Genomic DNA, 17,539 nt, shown 5'->3' with positions numbered 1-17,539 from the left:
AGTTGAGCTGGCCGGCATCGGGTTTAGCGAAGACCAAATAACACTTGTCATCATAATTTGACCTGAATCCGGTTCTAAATCATACAAAAATGTTATATTTGAAATCAGATTTCAGACCTATAATTTATGTCCAAACATGATTTAATTCAGATCAGACAAATTCAATCATTTGGACTATAAAGAGTTTTATCACCCTAAATGCTTAAATGTTTCAAGAGAATTCAAAGTTGAAAATTATTTCCACACGCAAACTCAAGTAAATTTTTAACTATTCGAGTAGTTAAATTACTGATGTGATATAAAAAAAATCAATATAAATACCTCTGAGTAGTCAAAAATTTCTCCAAATATATATATTGAAATAATTTTTAACTTTGAGTTTTTCAAATAAAAACGTGTGAATAATCAATCAGCGAGTTAGAAATTCAAAATTCTTTACATAACCAAAAGTCGCAAAGGTTACATTACCCACGGGGCAAATATATCGCTAAAAATCGAGCAGTTTTTCACACCAGGGTCATGGGAGTGGGTCCGGCTTGGGGCTTTGGCAGTTGGCACCGAAGCGTCGCTATCGAAGGCGAAAAAAATGAAGCAAAAGAAAGCCGCACGTTTGCTCAAAATAAACAGTACGTGTCGGTAGCTACATGGAACCGCTTTTAGTTGAGGATTCATCCCCACTTTGACAGCTCACAGCCTACTATTGTGGGGACCACGACCCCTTCTTGTTACTATTTTTGTTGCCGATGTTACCCCTTTCTCCTCGTACTCGGTGTACAAACTCACACGTTTCTCCGCGTGTGACATCATATGATCACGTGAACCGACACGTCACACATCACCTACGCGTTCTCTTACTGGTTCGTTGGTCGATTTATGGGCCGCATTCTTTGGCTTTGTTGTTGTTGACCAATAAATATTTTTTTTCAATGTTGGTGGGAATTTCGCGAATCAAATATGGGAGGGAATCTCATCCATCTGAATTGTTCTTGATATCATTGTATTAGCAATCCTAATTGTTGTTGATAGGCTCTCAAAAAAAAAAAAAAATCGTGTTAAGCCGAACTGATCGTTTAATTACTTATTGTCAAAGGTAAGTTGGTGAAGACCGACCCAAAAACATAAAAAACCGATCAAATGGTAAATTAAATTTATTATAAAAAAAAGACAAAAACCGATCAAAACAGATCGTGGACACCCCTAGTTCTTGATATTATTAAGACTCTCTGCATGATGATCAGTGTTAAAATCCAATCTAACGGTTACGAAGAAGAGTGGAACGAAACGAGGGTTGGATCTGAAACTGTCTCAATGTTAGCCCCCCACTACTTTTTTCCCATTAACTTCTATCAGGGTGGTTTTTCTATCAGCATAACTACTCAAAATCATAGTCGCTTTGCATCTTTTTTTCAAGCAAGTTTTTACATATAGTTACTGGCGTAAGCATGACCAAAGAAAAGAGTCAACTTCCAAGCAGTTAAAGATGGTATAGATGACAATGACAAATGCTTTATAATTTCCCTCCAGTTATGTGCTGATGCCTAACAAGTATGCTGGAATAGCAGTGCAGCAATGTAATGCATAGATATTCAGTCTCCAGTTAGCTATATTGACAACACAGTAGTGAGAAGAATTTTTAAAATGGGGGAGGTGATTTATATCTTCTGCTACCTTTCAAGTTTCAGCGTATGTAGTCTCTGCTTTTCTGGAGAAGGTAGAAATAAATTATAGCAGCATAGATTCCACCTACAATTGCCAGCGATGTGGGTTGCAGCCAAGCGAGAAGTGTGAGCAGCAACACCAATGTGAATTCAATGGCGAAGGCAACGATGAATTGAGATAGATGACTCGAAGCGTGATGTGAATGCATTAAGATACATTAGAATATACCGTGAGAGCCCCTCCAGAATTCTCAGAGAATTTCATTGACAAATCCAGCCCTTTTCCGTTGATCTACCTTGTTGCCTATTACATCTTGTCCCACCTTGAACTGTGAAAATGAAATCAGTCTCTCTGGCTTCTGTATAAAAGAAAGTATATCCTTTCTAATAAATAAATATGCTTTAGATGCAGAAGAGCTGTTGGCCTCTTCCCAGTTTGTATCCAGAATTTAACACCTGAAAGACCAAATCCGGAGGCTGATACTTTGCTGGTTGAAGCAAAACAAAACAGTAAGAAAAAACCTGACCAACTCAGAATCAACAAGAGAATAAAGGAACCTGTCCAAGATGATAAGAAAACAATGACTCCACGATAATCCAAGCACAAAGAAGATACTGAATTTAGCAATCCAAATTGAAATATTTTTACAGAGAGTATTGAAGAAGCAGTGCCAATGCTGGATCCAACTCATTGCTTTGTTAAAAAGGCTATGAGGGATTCTCTACTTGGTACCTGGGTCAATTCAATATGAAGGTGCGGACTGTGAACCTTGCCACTTAAACTGGGTCCAAGGCAGCTTCAGTGCCAATCATTTGATTCCCATGGCTTCAAATTTTTACCCCAACATTCCTCAGGAAAGAAACATCTCCAACAACTCGATTTCTGCATCATCAGCTTGGAATTTAGTGGCAGCAAAGCTAGAAACCTATTCTGAAGGGATATATTTGAGATGTGCATTTACCTGCATTTTCGTCCATAGTAAATGCAAGTCGTAAAAGCACAAATGGGGTATAGAGAGACAGGAGATTATGAAAAGCCTCATATTCTCAATCCTTCCACTGAAGACGGCATTGTAATAAAAGAATTAAAAGGCAAAAGAGAGAAAATAAACCGGATTATCTATGGCCTATTAATTAAGGAAAACCAAACAATGTGAAACCACGAGGATACCTTCATTTTCTGCTGCACAATAGAAGTCAAAAAGTTCTTCTCAAGCAGGATCAGAATCCGATTTATCCTGCTGCAAAAGGAGGGAATACAGTTATGGTAACATGCTTGCTGTCTACAGCTGCACTACAAGAAGATCGATGTATCATATTTATAAGAGACAAGAAGGGGAGGCTAGAACAAGGAACATGAATCCAACACGTGCTTTACCAATTTACCTAGCCTTTATATGCTGAAAATGGAGCTCTTTTTGCCCAAGGCGGAATTAAGGATGTCCTAGAATTGATTCCCAAATATTTGCAACCAAGATGCAGTCGTCTGACATTAGATGGCTAAAAGACATCTGTGTCAGATAAATTTCAACCAGTATACTGGTCAGAATCCTTAATTACGTTTGAATCCAACTACATCCAGCATCTTTTGAAATCCTGCTCTCCATCATTATCCTTTGCACCTTTGCAACATCTTCCCAACTGTTCCTTTCCGAATAAACTTTGGTTAACAATATATAAGCTGCATTGTTCTTGGGAACTAGCTCAAGTAGTTTCTTAGCACCCCATTCTGCCAATTTTCTATTTCCATGTATTCGACAACCACTAAGCAGGGATCTGCAGATGGCAGGCCAAGGTGGAAATGGCATCACTTCAATTATATGTTTGGCTTCTTCAAGATATCCATTTCGAGACAGCATGTCGACTAAGCAACCATAATTTTCTGGAGATGGAACCAATCCATAATCTAAGTGTATTGATTCAAATAACAGACGACCTTGATCAACAAGACCCCTATGTCCACAAGCCGATAAAAGAGAAACAAATGTAGCTTGGCTGGGCTGTAAATTGGCCAACTTCATTGTCTCAAATATATCCATAGCTTCTGAGACAAGACCATCACGTGCATATGCCATAATCATTGTATTGTATGTGATCAGGTCATTGGAACAATATGACTGATCAAAAGCCATCCTCGCACTTCCAATGTCACCGCATTTTGCATAAGCATCTATTACTGCACTAGCAACAAATACATTTGCATCATATCCCATTTTAATCACAAATGGATGAACACATATAGTTTGTTGATAAGCTGCAATTTCAGCACAACTATTGAAAATGCTGCCCATCACGAACTCATCAGGCTTCTCGCCTGCATCAATCATAAACCTAAGAAACCTGATTGCTTCACAACTATATCCTTGATGCACTAATGCAGATACCATCATGCCCCAGCATGCAATATCTAATTTCTCATTACAGCAAAAGAGCTTAAATGACTCATCTAATAGGCCTAACTTAATATAGCATTCAACTAATGAATTACAAACATATCCCTGATAAACAAACCCTGACTTAATTATAGCAGCATGAATTTGTCTACACATTTGCCAGTCCTCAGATCTAGAACAAGATTCCAAAATGCTGCAGAAGGTGAATTCATTTGCTTCAACTCCCAACTCCCACAACTTACAGAAGATCTGCAGAGCTTCAATTTCATGGTAATTTAGATTGTGCCCCGAAATCAACTCATTCCAAGGGGTTATATCTGTTAATAGTCCGCTTTCAAATACCAAGCATGCCATCTCCATTGTCCCACACTGAGCGAACATATTAATCAGTGAGCATGCAACAGTATATTCATTAAAGAATCCAAAACATAATGCATGGCAAAAAAACTGAAGGCCGAGATTAAGGTCACATAATTGTGCACATCGTCTGAATAATCCTGAGAAAGTAACATAGTTAGGTCTCATACCAGTCCCAATGAACTCATGGTACAACCTTGCAACTTCTCCAGAATCCTCATATTGACAAGCCCCACCAAATACAGTATTCCATGATACAACATCCTTATTAAGCATCCTTCTAAAAACTTTCCAGGCGGAGTTCCTTCCACCATTTTCAAAATACATATGCATAAGAGCATTCATTACTGAAGTATCGAATTCCATCTCACTTCTAAGGATCAATCCATGAATCTGTTTCCCAATATCCATATCACCCAGGTCCGTGCATCCCTGTAGAACATTAACGAAGGTGAATTTGTCCATGGTTATTCTATCCCATCTCATTGAGGATACAATATTAACGGCTTCAAGTCCGTAGCCACATTGCGCGTACCCTCCTATCATTGAATTCCAACAACCAATATCAACATAATTTAGACCTTCAAATATCCTCTCTCCCGCTACGATATCCCCCAACTTTGCATAAAAGTTTAAGATTGAACAACCCACAAATGGGTTAATTTCCAACCCAATTTTCAATGCAAAACAATGAACGCACGAACCAAAGTCACTGGCCCCCATGCTAGTACACGCCTTCATGACGCTGCCAAAAGCAAACTCATTTGGAACCAATCCAGTCCTAGTCATTTCCATAAACATCTCAACGCCCACTTCAAAGTGACCAAGTTGAATCGCACCGGAGATAATCAAAGTCCAAGAAACAAGATTTCTGTAAGGCATTTCGTCGAACAACTTGAACCCATCATCTAAAACACCAAACTTTTTGTACATTTTGATCAGATTATTCTGTGAAAATATGTCCTCTGCAAATCCCAACTTCATGACATGCCCGTGGACTTGGGTTCCGAGAGTTAATGACATCGAATTCTCAGAGTGGGACAGGGCCGCGGCAAAGTCAGTTGGGTCTTTTCCCGCCCAGAAAGAAGAAGAGTACGGAGGGCCACAGGAACTGAATTTGCAGATTTGGTGGTGATAGGGTTCATTAGCAAACGAAGAGAATCGTTTCAGCAGAGGACAAAGAGAAACAAGTCTTAGACTTCTCATTATTTACACCATGTCCGAGACCTCAACGGACCTGAGCCTGATAGATCCTCCTTCATGGGCGGCAACCGATAATCGGAAAAAATGCTCGCGAGTCGTGATAATCAGGATTCAATAGAAATACTAAATGGGCCAGTATGCCGGTTGGGAGGCCCATTTAGTTGTTAAGCCATGGCCAATCTAATATCTATATCCAATCATTGAACCCAACGGACATTTTTATGAGGATTCAACCCAACGGATACACAGAACAATTCCAAAAATTTATTCAAAATTGTGACCATTTATATTTCCTTTTCTTTTGCTTTAAATAAGCAAAAATAATTTACAATATTTGATTAAATAAATAACGTTTCAGCCATATATATCCGATGCACAGTGATAGGACTTCTAAATCAAGTGAAAATCGATCTTCTTTGATAAAGGGAAAAGTCAAGAACCTAGATCCATGTTTGTTGTGTCTATTTTATGTTTGTTGTTTAGTATGTTCGAGTTCATCCCGAGACAATGTAAGTCATCCCTTTGTTGTTAGGTGTTTGTTTGTTTTTATGTTATTCTTGAGTCTTAATGCCTATTTTCATTGACTTCAGTTTGTAATTTTCAATGTTGCTATTGTGGTGCTAGATGTTACTTTGTTATCATGGAATGAGGCTTATACACTTTTTGAAAAAAAAAAATATATTTTTTATAAGAAATATTTAATTTAAATAAAATTCACATTCTTTTTTATGAAAAAAAGAAAGAAAGAAGTGTTTTTTTTTTTGATTTTTTTATTCTAGACAAGCAACGCATGACGATACAGAAAAAAGAAAAACAACCGTTTTCACGGGTGACCTTTCTCTCCCTCTTGTTCCTTCAAGTTTAAGGAAGAAACCAGAAGTTACACCAAGAACGTTCACTCGCTCTTTCACGATCTCTTGAAAATCAGAAGCCAGAGGAACCTATTTATTCATACTTACTAAGCATCAAACAGGATCGATCCAATACCGTAAAACTCGATTTTCAACAATCGGATTTGATGCCTCCCACCTCGACATGTCGCCGCCGGCACGCCAAACCCTAATTTTAACGGTCAGATTTTTCCTCACTTGTCGTTCGGCGATTTTGTTGTTCCTTTTCAATCCCTTAAAAGACCATGAACCGATCAAGGTCTGGTGATTTGAATTCTGGATTTTCGACTTCCGATTATGTCAACCCGAATTTCAGCTTCAACACGCCGTCGGTACCACGATCATCAGGCAAGGCAAAGCCGAGGTTGGTGAAAGTGAGGAAGCAATCGAATGCGCAGCATCTGAAATCAGATGGAGCAACAGGGGCGGCGTCCGGGTTCAATCCGTTTCAGTCTGCTAGGGGTAATGCTGGGGCAGGTTCGGAAGGACCCAAGGCCGGTGGTCTGGGCCCAGGTGGAGTTGGGTTTGGAAGGAGTGGTAATGACGCATTTGTGTTTGGAGCAAGCAGGAGCGATATGGCTAGGGATTCAAATTCTGGGAAGTGGGATTCCTTGGGGGAATTGGGAGAGGAAGTTGTTTTGGAAATGAGGGATTTGAGAATTGGAAGGGGAAACGATAGTAGTTGTGGCATTGATGAAAGCATTAAGAAGTTAAACATTGATGATAACAGAGGGGATGATAAGCCCAATGTGAAAATTGTTGATGGAAAGCCCAACTTTGGTGCAAATGTTAACACCAAGCTTGGATTGGGGAGTGCTGACAATGTGAGTAGTTCGGTTGGAACTGGTGTGGAGTTTATGCTGCCAGATGAATTCAAAAACAAATTGAAAGGGTCTAGGGACACCGATGGTGGCGATTTCACATCTAATGCCAATGATTCAAGAACGTTTCAATTTGGTGGTGGTGCTAGTAGTAGTAAGGGTGATAATTCATTTGCTGAAAGTTCAGCCAATGCACTTCCTGACAGGATGAAGACTCTGACCATAAAGGATTTTTTGTCTACTAATAGGGTTGAGAATGATAAAGGTAATCTCAGGACCAAGCATGAGGATGGCTTTGCCTTCGGAAGCACTAAAGATTATCTTGATGCAGATAGAGCAAACACATTGTCAAATGAGATTGAGAAGAAGTTGAATATTGAAAATGCGACTGGAGAACGTTTTGATAGAAAAGCCCCAGAATATTCCTATTCGCAAGTCTCAGCTGGGCATAGGGAAACTGGGAATTTCTGTGATAAAAAAACCAATGACATTGATAAATCAGTTCCCACAGGATTCCCTTTTCAGGCAGCAATGCACGGTAATGATGCCCATGGTACTCAAGTTCCAGTAGGCATGGTGTCTGCTGATAGATCTGAGAAGACTGATGGTTTTAGTTTCACAGGGCTGACGAGCATAGCTACACCATTTGTTGACTTTAAAACACCAAATGCAAAGATACAACAATTATCTGGCGTAAATCAGCAACTGGAATTCAGTGCAAAGGGGAAATGTATTAGAGATACAAAAGTAAAGAAAAGAAAGGACAAGTTGAAGCACCCTACCAAACTCCCAATGTGGCCTGTGCGGGATTCAATTTCTAAGGATGATGGCTTCCAAGTGGTACCTGAGCCTTCTGAATCTTATTCACCCATGGATGTCTCTCCATATCGAGAAACACCTGCTGAGACTCAATGTTCAGGAGAACATTCTGTGGCATCAGATGAGTTTCTCTTCCACAACAACAATAGTTTATCAACTGAACCTCCTTCAACCATTTCAAATGATGCTATTGATGAAGATTTGGTTGCTGCAACACAACGTATGGACATAAATGGACTGGATGAAGAATGCGGAGAATCCATGGAAGATGGTCCTGATTATGGTTTTGATAACATTGTCCATTCTGATGGTCCTGCAGAAGAGTCTATCTCTGCGGCTGAAACTGAAAGCTTCAAATCTGCATATGAAGAAATTGACAGTGACAATGCTGTTAGTTCTGCAGAAACCGAAGTCAGTTCAATCCCTAACATTGGCAAACAAGACAGTGATGCTAGGATGCAGTCTGACTTGCCTTTAGGTTCAGAAAATATTACTGGATCTAACTTCACTTTTGCTGCCTCCTTTGCCACTCAAGGTCATTTATCTGCATCAAAACCCCACTACAAGAAGAAAAACAGGATTAAAGGTGGTCATGATACCTATAATTCCACTGCAAGTGCAAAAACTCCATATGCTTCATCTTCTGTGCAGTTTTCTCCATTCTCTGAAGCTTCATCGATTCTGTCTTCGGGCTGTGCCAAGAAAGAAAATTTATCAATGCCTCCACCAGAACTTGGAGATAACTCTGGGGCAAATGTGGCACAAGAGATCAAGAAACAGTCTAATCTGATTCCCTCTGCAACTGTTGCAGCTCAAGAGGCATGTGAAAAGTGGCGATTAAGGTCATTACTGCTCTATTAGTTATTCTCCTGTTTGGACTTTGGCCATGCTGTAACTGTAACTATACTCGTTGAAGGTTATATGTGGTCTTACCTGCCAGCTTTGGTTCATTATCTTTTCTTTGAATGTTATTTATCAGGGGTAACCAGGCATATTCAAATGGGGATTTGTCCAAAGCTGAGGATTATTACGCACGGGGAATAAATTGTATTCCTGAGAGTGAAACTTCTAGAAGTTGTCTCAGGGCATTGATGTTATGTTATAGCAATCGTGCGGCAACACGTATGTCCTTAGGAAGAATGAGAGATGCATTAGGAGACTGTATGAGCGCCATTGCAATAGATCCCAATTTTCTCAAGGTGCAAGTTAGAGCTGCAAAGTAAGCCCATGTTTTCCTCCTTTCTTTCTTTCTTTTCTTCTTCTTCTTCTTCTTCTTCTTCTTCTTCTTTTTTTTTTGTGAAGATGAGTTTTCGATCTCTCGTTTGTGGTGTGTGATGATTCTAACTTGTATGTTTGTTTTGCCTGATAGCATGTGTAATTTTCGAGTACATTTGCTTACTTTTGGGGTTGCTTATATAAGACTTTAAATTATTCTTGGTAGAATTGGTTTACTGTGATAGATTGATTTCCTTATCAGATTTGTCTTCATACTGGAGCTTCAAATAGCTGCATATTTTGTTGTTAGTAGTTTGACAGTTTCTTAAATTTATGTACTTATAAAAGTACTTTTCTTACTTGAGATTCCTTTCCCGAGGGTTGTCATGCATCCCTCTATTCCTTAACCAATTTTTTGATTGGGCTCTTTTTGAATGTAAAAGAAACTATTTGGCCTATTGATTTTGTTATGGTTCACATTCGGGCAGGTAGTGTTATTATGTAATCTAAGTCTAGATTTGTTTATTATACCCTTAGGCCTTAACGTTTCTTTTTTGTGTTTCTGAAGTTGCTATGTTGCCCTTGGGGAAGTTGAAGATGCCTCACAATACTTTAAGAAGTGCTTACAGTCAGGGACTGACATCTGTGTAGATCGGAAAGTTGCACTGGAAGCCTCAGATGGCCTACAGAAAGTTCAGGTACATTATCTTTGTATTATTTATATACTTCTTTTGTGATATTGGACTCCATTGCTTTTAAATTTTAAAGTCAAGTGGTTTAGTGTTCAGCAAATGACTGTGCTCATGGAATTGATGAATACCTTCTCTGACACACTCAACATATTCCTGCATTGATTCAAAGGACAATCATTCTTGCACCATCCAGAGTAAAACTGATTTCTGTAGAGAGCAGAGCAAATTCTGGCACGACTTTTTTGAATGCATACATTTTGGCAGATCAGATGTGTTATAAAACGTGTGTACTGGAGGAGTCCTAGTAATTGATGTCAATGGTGGAAGTCATATAGCTATGACATGTCAATGGTGGAAATCATACAGTAACCTAGCAAGCAATCAAATCTTTCTTGGTATATCTGGAGTCTTATTGGACCTTGAGCTACACTTTGGGGGAATGTCCTATGAAACGCCAATAGGATCTGAACCTGGTTCTCCAATTAGAATTCTCACATTGAACTCGTTGAGATTGCGTTTAATGCACTGAGATGTCATCTTGTGAATGTAGTAATGCTATTTTGTTACAACTTCAAATTCTTGAAATTTTAAACTACTTTGTTGGATTTGCGTGTTATTTCATCATTAAAGCCCAATTCTCGAACATTTTGGCTTCAGCCTGCATAAATCCAGAAGAAGAATTCTGTTTCTTTCAGAAAATTGGGATACAAGATTAGAAATTAATTGGATGGCAGAAGTCTAGTGTTTAAATTGGTACAATTTGGGTTTGGTTGAGCTTGGAGGGATACAGATCAAAATTTATGACTACCAGCAGTTGGAAATGAAGGTCAGTGTTGTTAAAGGTGAAAGGTGCATGACCCATCAAATGCCTGAGGTGTGCGCCCAAGCAAAGCTATGCTCAATTTTTCTTTAAAAAAGGATAAATACATGATAAAGCTTAAAAATCCTCTAGGTCCTCCATCTCGTTCCCTTCTTTTTTTCCCTCCATCTCATCATCCTCTTCCACATAGTCCTCATCTTCCTCTTCAACTACTACTCTACTACTTGAAAGAGCTTTTGATGATGGGTAGGCCCTCATAGAGTGCTTCGAATTCCTGAAGATGAAGCACAGACTCCAAGTAAAGATTTAATTTGGAAGATCTTAAAACGAGATTACAAATGAAAAGAAAGTTTAGTTGAGAGTGAAATTGGAAATAAAGGAGAGACAGCTAAGAGAAGAATAGGGGAGGCAATAGAGATCGAGGGCTTAAAGTCTTTAAACTTTTACGGTTTTACGCTTAAAATATCTTCCAGCTTTAACTCTTTCTTTGGGGCACCCGCTCTAGGCATCTTGCGCTTGGTTTGGGGCGCACCCCAGGCAACTGCTGGTTGAAAGTCAGCGCCCGAGCGCCTCTTGACAACACTGATGAAGGTTTTGATTAAGAAATGGCAAATCTTTGTAAGATTCAAAAATAATATTTGATGGCCATTTGGAAATAAGATTTGATTGCTTGCTATGTTACTGTATCCCTGGTTACTTTAGCATTTGAGGAAGAAACTAAAATTGGGATAATTTGAGAGCAGAAAGATTGAAGAATACACTTTAAGCATGAAGATTGAAGAATGAGTTAGGCATGCATGTTGCTAAACTTTTAGTAAAATACTGGATTTTTTACTGTTAAAAACATCAATGATAAGTGAAGACTGAATTGGAGAAAAGTTGCCGTAGATTATGGGATTTCTTAATTCTAGAACTTCAGTAAAACCACTTAATAAAAGTTTTTTCGGTACACTTTATTGCTAATTTATGTTATGTCTGTAGTGAGCATTTTTAAATTGTTTTTAGATTCTATCCAGTCTTGGAAATTTTGTGAAGATATTAGATTTTCACAATGATGTTTTGACTGAGTCATCTTTTCACTTACTGACAGAAAGTGTTTGAATCCATCCAACTTGCTACGAATCTTCTTCTAAGTAGAACGACAAAGGACGCTGATACTGCGTTGGAAGTGATTGCGGATGCTCTGTCAATAAGTTCGTATTCAGAGAAATTACTCGAAATGAGAGCAGAAGCTCTTTTCACGGTTTGTGTTTTGTCTTGCATACACCAATTAACTTTTTCTTCATTGGAACTAAATACAATTTAAGGTTGGTTTTCCAATTTAACGTGAATCATTAGAGTATATGTAAATGTGTTATGAAAGTATCTTAAGATGGCTTGGTGGATGAACTTTTTGTGTATACGCAGCTGCGGAGGTATGAAGAGGTAATTCTGCTATGCGAGCAGACCTTTGATTCAGCTGAAATGAATTCTCCTTCTATAGATGGTGATAGCCTGGTAGAAAATCCGGATGGTTCTGTTGTTTCAAAGAGTCCTTCCTTCAGGCTTTGGCGTTGCCTTCTGATATTCAGATCACTTTTTTATCTGGGAAGGCTGGAGGAGGCTATTGCTTCACTGGAGAAGCAAGAGGGCCGGGGTTTTACTACAAGGGGGTTAGTATATTTGTGCACATTACATCTTTGTTCTTTCTTAAACGTTGACTCATGATCAAGCTGTTGCCTGTCCCGCTGTTTGTTCAGGAATGGAAGCAAGGCTCCGGAATCGTCCATAGCCTTAGCTGTCACTGTACGTGAGCTCTTGCGCCATAGGGTATGTCATTTAATAAATAAGCCGGACTCTGAAATCATCAATGCCCTCGAAACCTGTTTTGTACCTATATAATGATGTTTCTAAGATTTCTTTATGATTGGATTCAATGAAATCTCTGAGGTATCTTTGCATTGTTGTCTTGCCATTTTTATAGTATATGTGAAAGGCTGTTGCCTGTTGGTATATCGGTATATCCTCTGGAGGATCTTGCCTATCTATCGATTGGTCATCCTAGTTTTGGAACTCAATCTTGATATCGTCGGGGTTCGATTTTGACTTGACCTCGACAAAAAAAAAAAAAAAGCTTGTTACCTCAAGTACTTTTTTTTTGATCAATTTTATATTTTTGCCTCAAAATTTCAGCTTAAAAGCCAGTACTTTATAGGATGATTTTTATCATTCTAGTGGCTTATTTTCCATGGAATGTGAAAGAGAGCTGAATGCATGAACAATTCACCTTTACTCGTGAATTCAGACAAATCTGATGTCAAGGAACAACAGAAGGAAAGTAAAAAAGAAAAACTTGATCATTATTTAAGCCATATATTGTAAATCATCATGGCTCCATCTCAAAAAGAGTACCAAACAATTGCTCTATTTTTAATCTCATCTTTCCCCCACTTTCCATTGTTCTACTAAGGTTCTTTTTCGGCTTTGATGCATTATCAAAAAGTTCTGACATTTACCGTTCTTTTATTTTACTATAGCTGTGTTTGATTTCCACATTATGCAATGGAAGCATACCTGATATAGCGGCAAAATTTATAAGATGATGTGATTGTTGTGTTTGACAGGCTGCAGGAAACGAAGCGTTTCAAGCTGGAAGGCATTCAGAAGCTATTGAACATTATACTTCTGCTTTGTCATGCAATGTGGAGTCCCGACCCTTTGCAGCAATTTGTTTCTGCAATCGTGCTGCTGCATACAAGGCCTTGGGCCAAATTACTGATGCCATTGCAGATTGCAGCCTAGCCATAGCTCTTGATGGAAATTATCTAAAGGTTTTCTTCTAAGTTTATGTTATCATCTTTCTTCTTCTACTTCTTTTTGATTGTTCATGAGACAAAGTTTACATTTCCTAGGAACAATAATGGGATGTTCTCCTTTCTGCTCAACAACCTTGTTGCTAATATATGTTTCTTTCTCTGCTTGCATAGGCAATTTGTAGACGAGCGACGCTATATGAAATGATTAGGGATTATGGACAAGCAGCTACTGACCTTCAGAGACTTGTAGGTCTTCTGTCTAAGAAGGTAGATGAGAAGACTAGTCAAATTGGAGCATCTGGTGCTTCATCTAATTTGGCAAATGACTTGAGGCAAGCTCGTCTGCGTCTTGCTACTGCAGAAGATGAAGCGAGAAAGGACATCCCTTTGGATTTATACCTCATTTTGTAAGTGTTCTGATTCTAATATGATGGCACCAGTTGACGATTTGCTTGTGATGTTTGTAAAGTATATCTTAAGATTTGTTACTTTGTCATTCAACACAATAAGTTAACTTGGTTGGGTTGGGCATTTCACGTCATTTATAAATATTCTAACACCACCAGCTTTATGGTTAGGTGTAACTGAATAAAACCAATTCATAACTGGTTTCTACTTGCTAGTCCTTTGTTATTCCGTTTTGCCGAAAATATAAAAAAATAAAATGAAATTAGCCAGTTTTAACTTTTACATGTCATAATTCCTACGTGGTTTGATAGTCTTCTTTGTAATCTGATGCTACCGTTGCTTCTAATAATTTCTGTTTGTTCAATAACCAGATAATTAAGAAAATACTTTTCTATTGATCGCAGAGAAGTTGAATCATCAGTTTCAGCATCAGAAATTAAGAAGAATTATAGAAAAGCTGCGCTTAGACATCACCCTGACAAGGTTTGTAAAATCATTCTTGTATATTTTAACCTTTTCCAGAAGCTTACTCTCGGCTTTTTTTCTGATTTTTTTTTTGTTTTTTGTTTTAGGCTGGTCAATCCTTAGCTAGAAGTGACAGTGGAGACAATGGTATTTGGAAGGATATTGGAGAAGAAGTCCACAAGGATGCTGACAGGCTCTTTAAAATGATTGCAGAGGCATATGCAGTACTTTCAGATCCTAACAAGGTCTTGTACATTATCATAAATTTATTGGTACCTTTTTTCTTCTTTTTGGATCAATTATCATCAAATCTAACATATGTGTACTGATTGGTATTCTTTCTCCTACTTGTCCCTGATGCAACCTTTCACTAGTGATTCCTATCGGCCAAGTTGGCTTTCATGCGCATTTCTGCAGGCAAAAGGAGGAAAAAAATAGAAAAAAGAAAAAGAAAAAAAGAGAGGTTAATATAGGTGGTGTTGTGGATTTTCAGGGAAGAGAGAACAAGGTGAAGGTGAAGTGAAAATAGCAAGTGATGTAGTGAAAACAAGAAAACAGCAAAAGCATGTCTCTGAAGAAACATTGATAACTTCAGCATATAAGTCTAAAATCATTTGATTTTCAAATTTTATTCTTTTTATTGTCTGTGTCAAGAAGTAACCTGAAGTACTTAGTGAAAATAAGTTTCTTACATAATAGTGAAAGATTATAGCAATCCAAACTCCAAAGTAGTGAAAATAAGTTTCTTACATATATATAAGTCTAAAATCATTTGATTTTCAAATTTTATTCTTTTTATTGTCTGCGTCAAGAAGTAACCTGAAGTACTTAGTGTTATTCTTTTTATTGTCTGTGTCAAGAAGTAACCTGAAGTACTTAGTGAAAATAAGTTTCTTACATAATAGTGAAAGATTATAGCAATCCAAAGTAGCCTATTGTCGTGAAATGGGTTGATTTCTATATAACTGTCGCTGTCAATTCAGTGGCAGCTATAAATATCTGTTTTACTGCATGGGAGCATAAAATAGAAGCCCAAATATAGTATCTAAAAGAAGCCCAAAAACTTAATTTCCTTTTTCCATCTGTTGCTAGAAAGTTCACCTTTGTTTCATTTTAAAATAAGCTTACAGTGGCATTTTTTTGGAGTAATTTCCATTTTGCACTTCCTTTTTGTAGTCAATTATTCTCAAATAGAATATGCCAGGATGTGGAACGAAGTTATGTAAGGAAAATGTACTAACTGTAGAATATTAATCAACTTCCCTATTTTTCTATAGTCTTAACCCTTATTGAATTTGGGCGATCTTTTATTATGAAGGTCTGAAGATGGGAACTATTAGATGGAAAGTGATGTGATAAATAAAATTTATCTTCTGAGAATCTTATGATGAGTATGGCCTTCCTTAAAGGGACACATATTGAATTCCAATCGCTTAGGGGTTAAGATTTATTAGTCTTTGTTTTGTTTTGTCTACCTAAAAAGTTGAGAAAATTCAATTAGTAGATGGAGGAAGAGAAGAGGGAGGCTGGAAGAGTTGATAATAATGAACTAATGAAGATTAATATCGAAGAAATAGTAGTAGTAGTATTGCACTATTGCAGCTTTGGACCCTATTGAAAAGAAAAGGAGAATCACGTATTGGGCTCCAAATAATTTTAATTATAGATATAAGTAGGTGAGATTAGGGACGACTATGTGGCCCAATGGTAGAGTTGCAGGGGTGCAACCTATACAGGTTCAATTCCAAAAACAATCTCTCCACATATTATGTGAGGGCAAGGTCTGAACACCATGTTTGTTCCCAATCAACCTTGTGCGTGAGAGTTGTTGACCTTTTTTTATGAGTAGGTGGGATTAATTTTTAAGAAGATAATTGTGATGACTAATCAGTCAACTAATCATGTGTATAACCTATCTCCTCGCGTATGAATAGTTTATTGTGTTGCCTACTAGTTTCGAAGAGATCAACAGTCATAGATTTGTGAAATTCTCATTTTCTCATTTTCTCATGTCATTGGGAGTAAATATGGTTCTCAACTTTTGCAGCGTTCACAGTACGATCTTGAAGAAGAGATGAGGAATGCCCAAAAGAAGCGCAATGGAAGCGGTACATCCAGGACGCATACAGATGTAAAAAACTATCCATTTGAACGAAACAGCGGTAGGAGACCATGGAAAGAGGTTTTTAGGTCATATGGTCACTCACCCACCAAAGGGCCTGAATTTAGCTGGTCAAGCAGATATTCATGAAAACTGTGCAAGACGTGCATATGAATCTCAAGAATTTTGTTCAGGTGGTAGCACGGCGGTGAGCCAGCTAAAGAATCGTTCACATAAACACAAACTTCATGTGGTTTCGGTTTACTGGTGCACGGATATGATTTGGTGTCAACAAATTGCCCAAGAATTGGCGACATTCGTGAATTTATAGGCACCGAATGGCTAGTAAGAATTTTCATCGTATCTGCTGCAATCTTCTTCATTTCTGTTAACACAAAGGAAATTTTAGTGTCTTCCTTGAAAGTCCCAGATGATCACTTGTGATTTGTAACATAGAAACCGAAGGAGCTTTTTGCTTGGAGATGGAGAGAGCGAGCGAGAGGATCATGCTGTTGTAAAAGATTGGTTTCGGGGGCAGATGTCTGAGTGGTGTTGCTATGTAAATGAAATGGCAGTTTGTACTTGGTACAGATGCATAGAGTGTAACATTTCATGCAAGAGACTATACCGGTCTTCTGCGTTCCGCAACTTCGATCTGGGCTATCATGTTCATATCATAGGCAGGTGGGTGGATTGCTGCTCAGTTGTTGAGGTTGTCAATGGCTTTATGGAAGAGTGTCTCTTTTCTTGTTCCTCGAATGTATTCTCACACAAGTTTTTTTGGTCTTCAGTGGTCAACTTTCAAGCAGAAAAAATGCTTTATGATTTTAAGCGGACATTTCGTTTTGCTGTCATTTTTTGGACTGTCCAGTTATCGTTAACTAGAGCTGACTATGGGCCGG

General features: G+C 38.1%; 2 protein-coding genes across 9 annotated transcripts; one reads left to right on the top strand and one right to left on the bottom strand.

The window, feature by feature from the left end:
• Nucleotides 1–1,490: 1,490 nt before the first annotated feature.
• Nucleotides 1,491–5,855, bottom strand: LOC120003702 (pentatricopeptide repeat-containing protein At3g09040, mitochondrial-like). 8 transcript variants are annotated; one of them, XM_038852744.1, is made up of 4 exons: nt 3,045–5,855; nt 2,830–2,947; nt 2,392–2,541; nt 1,491–2,146 (listed from the first exon to the last, which is right to left on the bottom strand). In XM_038852744.1, exon 1 carries the CDS (start codon nt 5,612–5,614, stop codon nt 3,215–3,217), a length of 2,400 nt encoding a protein of 799 aa, XP_038708672.1. In that variant the 5' UTR covers nt 5,615–5,855; the 3' UTR covers nt 1,491–2,146; nt 2,392–2,541; nt 2,830–2,947; nt 3,045–3,214. The 8 variants fall into 8 exon arrangements, with proteins under 8 accessions (XP_038708672.1, XP_038708671.1, XP_038708669.1 ...); XM_038852743.1 differs by having other exon boundaries at nt 1,491–2,114; nt 2,217–2,541; nt 2,830–2,899; XM_038852741.1 differs by having other exon boundaries at nt 2,830–2,899.
• A 563-nt stretch (nt 5,856–6,418) lies between these two features.
• LOC120003826 lies at nt 6,419–17,491 on the top strand. Its single transcript, XM_038852937.1, has 11 exons — nt 6,419–8,983; nt 9,121–9,360; nt 9,925–10,054; nt 11,959–12,111; nt 12,276–12,520; nt 12,608–12,677; nt 13,472–13,678; nt 13,835–14,070; nt 14,476–14,554; nt 14,644–14,781; nt 16,584–17,491. Exons 1-11 carry the CDS (start codon nt 6,747–6,749, stop codon nt 16,785–16,787), a joined length of 3,939 nt encoding a protein of 1,312 aa, XP_038708865.1. The 5' UTR covers nt 6,419–6,746; the 3' UTR covers nt 16,788–17,491.
• The last annotated feature ends 48 nt before the right edge of the window (nt 17,492–17,539 follow it).

The sequence above is a fragment of the Tripterygium wilfordii genome, chromosome 8 (assembly GCF_013401445.1).
Source record: "Tripterygium wilfordii isolate XIE 37 chromosome 8, ASM1340144v1, whole genome shotgun sequence".
NCBI classification, from domain to species: domain Eukaryota; kingdom Viridiplantae; phylum Streptophyta; class Magnoliopsida; order Celastrales; family Celastraceae; genus Tripterygium; species Tripterygium wilfordii.
The sequence above is the reverse complement of the archived record's forward strand: the minus strand, read 5'-3'. Positions and strand labels throughout refer to the sequence as shown.

Excerpts from the sequence above, each read along its gene's own strand:
- LOC120003702 (XM_038852744.1), bottom strand. The coding sequence starts at position 5,614 with ATGAGAAGTCTAAGACTTGTTTCTCTTTGTCCTCTGCTGAAACGATTC.
- LOC120003826 (XM_038852937.1), top strand. The coding sequence starts at position 6,747 with ATGAACCGATCAAGGTCTGGTGATTTGAATTCTGGATTTTCGACTTCC. Across the intron at positions 10,055-11,958 it reads ATGGCCTACAGAAAGTTCAG|AAAGTGTTTGAATCCATCCA; the intron begins GTACATTATCTT and ends ACTTACTGACAG. Across the intron at positions 13,679-13,834 it reads TTGATGGAAATTATCTAAAG|GCAATTTGTAGACGAGCGAC; the intron begins GTTTTCTTCTAA and ends CTGCTTGCATAG.